The 4,484-nt window shown below is 31.6% G+C and overlaps 1 protein-coding gene across 1 annotated transcript; it reads left to right on the top strand.

Annotated features, from left to right (window-relative positions):
- The first annotated feature begins 857 nt into the window (after positions 1-857).
- LOC130825819 (uncharacterized) lies at positions 858-1,464 on the top strand. Its single transcript, XM_057691251.1, has one exon. It carries the CDS (start codon positions 994-996, stop codon positions 1,318-1,320), a length of 327 nt encoding a protein of 108 aa, XP_057547234.1. The 5' UTR covers positions 858-993; the 3' UTR covers positions 1,321-1,464.
- The last annotated feature ends 3,020 nt before the right edge of the window (positions 1,465-4,484 follow it).

Here is a 4,484-nt window from a genome sequence, read left to right as displayed (position 1 = left end):
ATATCTAACACTTCATTAAATTGACTAATAAGATGATTGAATATGAGTCTATCATACTTCTATGTTAAAACTTGGTTTAGGTTTACAACAGTTCGATCTGAAATTCGTTCGGGTTAAGTCGATTTTAGCCGGATCAAATTCAGTTTCGAGCATGATTCGGGTCAGTTATTATTAGGTTTGGGTAATTTTGGTTATTGGTTATGTGTCGGTTGCAAAAATCGGTTACAGCTCGGGTTCAGCTTTCCCATTTTCGGTTGTCAACCGGTTCGGGTGCTATCAGTTCGATAAACCTCAAAAAGGAACACATTTTCAGGTCAGTTTACTTTCGATTTCGATTTGGGTTTTCGAGTCGGATCACTATTGAACAGCTTTAATTGTAGAGCTAGAGTTTATGTTTTGAGGGAAAATGTTGAAACTGATGGCATTTGAAATAATGAGTTGCATAAATAGGCGTGTAACAACTTTAAAGCTTATAGTTAACGTTTGTTGACGTTTAATGTGCAAAAAGTTCACGGTGGAACAACTTGGTAAACCTCAAGATTACCACGTGGATTTTTTAAAAGTTTTGGTTACTACGTGAAAAATTCAAAAACCTTAAAATTATCACATGAAACTTCCTATATTTTTTTAATGGGCCAAAACGTGAAAAATTCAAAAACCTTAAAATTATCACATGAAACTTCCTATATTTTTTTAATGGGCCAAAGTAAGGGTGAGTCAACAAAAATTACTCGTGTAGGAGTGGGTTAATGGGCCAAATGGCTTATTGACAACGAGTTAGTATAGTTTAATTTTAGAACATTCTCACGGTTTCTTCAAAAGTCGATAAACCACAAGAACAAACTCTAGAAAGAACCCCCAACAACGCTTCTTCTCGTTTCGCTTAACCCTTTAGAAAACAAAAACCATAAAAACCACAAAGCTTCATTACTTCCAATAAACTTGCATAAAAACACAAGCACCAGAACTAAATACCGGAAAGCCATAGAAATTATGTTTTTCTTCTTCGTAGGTGGAGTTGAACAACAGATTAATCAGGTTTTGAAAACTGGAGTTGGCAGATGTATTAATTGCGGTAACAAAAGCGACCTTGTCAAATACGACAACGTTTTGAAGGTGTTCTTTGTTCCTATTTGGAAATGGCCTGGTAAAAATCCAATGCTTCATTGTAATTCCTGTAACTTGTTTTTTCCTGAATCTTTTTCCCTTCCGCCGAAAACGACGTCGTCTGATATTGATGATCTTAGATATTGTCAATCCTGTGCTCGTGTTGTTGAAGCTAATTACCGGTTTTGCCCATTCTGTGGTGTTTCTTTGTAATAATTAACTCGCAGAACTATCGAGTATCTCAATGTTTAATTGTGTTGTGTTTGTATCGATTCTCAAAATATAATTAGATGTATAATACTTGTACTTTTGATTGAATAAATGTTTCATTGGAACTTGATTCTAATTTTGTTGTTATTATCGTTATGGCTTTTGTTCATATTCATGTTCATCTTATTTGGCCAAAACCCAAATTAAAATTTCAATCAATGATTTATACAAATATGGAATTTGTTATTACTTGTTTGAATATATATATATATATATATATATATATATATATATATATATATATATATATATATATATATATTAAATCAATGACTCATGTTCATGTTCATGTTCATATTATAGTAATCGAGTCCATTAAAAAGTTTAAGCAACCTAATGATTAGTTTAAATGTTATTTAAAATAAAATGTTCAATCAATGATTTATACAAATATGGAATTTGTTAATACGTAGTTAATATATATATATATATATATATATATATATATATATATATATATATATATATATATATATATATATATATATATATATGTGAATATGATTTAATAGGAAAAGGTTTGAAAATAAGAAAGATAGAAAAGAATTTTATAGATTAGATCTTCGATTAATAGTCCATTTTGCACGCTGTTCAGAGCAGAAAATAAATTGTGATGTTTTGTTAATTAATATGTAATACTTTCTGTATAAACATGTGTCAGATGAAATTGTGATGTTTTCTAAATAAGTTTATGATCCTTTCTTCATAAACATGTGTGTGAGTGTATGTAAAATATTAGTCACAAGTAATCCTGGCAGAAAATTATTTTGAAGAATTAAATTAATGTTAATATGGGAGAAAATAATAAAATTAGAAGAAAATCGGGCAACATTTACCTGTGAAGACAGAAGAAGTATTGAACGTGCATTAAGCATATTAGTGCATGGGAACGTCACGTGCACTTATGAGGACATTTGTTCATTGTAGAAGATTATTACAAGCAAGTTGGACACGTGTAGAAGATTCGAGTGATTGGGTCGGTTTCGGACGGGTGTTTCTCTGTTCGGTTGTATTTCAGATTGGTTATTTTTTTGATACGTGTTATGATGGGTGACACTCGGGTCGGATCGGTTAGTCACGCTTCGGTTGAAGATCGATTATTCGAGCTATCGGGTTAGCATCCGTTCAGTGTTGGTTGAAGTTCGAGTCGAGTGTCAATCGGGCTCGGGTTGTTATCGGTTAATAATTGGTTCGGTTTTACCGGGTACATATCGGGTTCGGGTACTTTTCAAGTAGAAATTAGCTACGATTTACTAATTACTATCAATCGAGTCAATATTAAATTAAATTGTTAATGATTTTTAATTGACGATAAAGATTTCCTTTACATAAAGCAAAATAGTTAAAATGCAAATCATTTAGTAATTATATTACATTGTTACTTTTACTTGTTTGACAGTAAGTTAAAATTATAGTTCATGTAATTTGATTAAAAGTAGTTAAATAAACATTGACCATTGATTATTAACTATAAATGTATGAAATCATGTATTTATAAAATTTAATTTATTATAATATCAATTACTTAATTAGATTAGCTAATAAGATGATTAAATATGAGTCGATCATACTTCTATGTTAAAAATTGGTTCGGGTTTATTGTCGTTCAATTCAAAATTCGTTCGGGTTAAGTTGATTTTAGCCGGATTGAGTTTGGTTTCAAGCATGATTCGGGTCGGCTATGACTCGGGTCGGTCACTACTAGGTTTGGGTAATCTCGGTTAACGGTCATATGTCGGTTACAAAAATCGGTCCTAGCTCGGGTTCTGTTTTCCTATCATCGGTTGTAAACCGGTTCGGGTACAAATTCGGTTTGGCTAATGTCGATTCGATAAACATAAAAAAGGAACAAATCTTCGGGTTGGTTTACTTTCGATTTCGGTTCGAATTTCGGGTCGGGTCACATTTGAACAACTCTAGACACGTGTTAATAGAAGAAGCAAAAAGCGACATTTAAACTAGAGGAAAAACTACCAAAGCAAAGGAGAACTCAACACGTTAGAGACAACAACAGTGGCATGAATTTTGGGGATTAGTGAAATAATAGAAGGAACGTTCTACTTGCACAATGATGGACTATAAATACACTTCATAGGGCACATAAATGAAGTAATTAAATTCTACTATTAAGAGAGATACAAAGAACTCTATGTAATTTATTGCTAAGGAGTTATTACAATTGAATTTCACGAACCCACATTGATTTTCAGAAGAACATTGATAGCATAATCATAAGTATAGGAGAGTAAATTACAATTGTTCTAATTAATCTTTAAAAGAACATCTGTCAAATATTAAGAATATTTTCTAAAGACCTCACGTCTAAATAAGTGCTAAGTAGTAATTTACCTTGTAGCCACTGTGTTCCTGGAAGGACCTATTAGGCAAATTGTCTCAGATTGATACTAACTTGGGCGTCAGAGTGGGTCCCCGAAAAAATATTCCGAGCCCTGCTAACCCCTTGTTGCATTTTACAAGCACAACCATCTTCTCAAGTGATCATACTCTATAGCTTGGCAAAATAGAAAACACAGATTTCCACCAACATTAAGCGTCTTATTGATCCTAAATCACTAGATTAAGTTTGTAATTAATTGTTCATAAAACCAAACAGAAACAATTCCATAATATGACAAATAACGCCCACATTTTGGTACTTTAATAATAATATGACTTTTAGACTAGGTGAAAGCTCAGATGACTTCATACATTCATCATTGGAAACCACATGTAAGTAAGATACAATATAATAAGAATAATAATGGTGAAGTATTGAATTTCCATGCAGAAATAATAAATAATTATTTTAATGTGTGTCAATATCATACTTTATCATTTTTCATGTTGACTTATGAATACAACAAATACGAAACACCCAATATACATTGATGAATAAAAGCAATAATAAACATATGATCATCAGATTACAATATATTCTTCACTTGGAAATACTTGATGAATGACAATGAATAATACAATACTTGACATATAATAATTCTCGGATATACTTGGTTGATATTGCCGATAAACTTGTCTATTGTACATAGTTATTAATCTTATCTTCTAATAGGGTGACTCATTAGCGCCAATGATGATGAATATTTAGC

Source organism: Amaranthus tricolor, chromosome 10 (assembly GCF_026212465.1).
Source record: "Amaranthus tricolor cultivar Red isolate AtriRed21 chromosome 10, ASM2621246v1, whole genome shotgun sequence".
Taxonomy (NCBI): Eukaryota; Viridiplantae; Streptophyta; class Magnoliopsida; order Caryophyllales; family Amaranthaceae; genus Amaranthus; species Amaranthus tricolor.
Note: the sequence above shows the minus strand (reverse complement) of the source record. Positions and strands in the feature narration are given on the sequence as shown.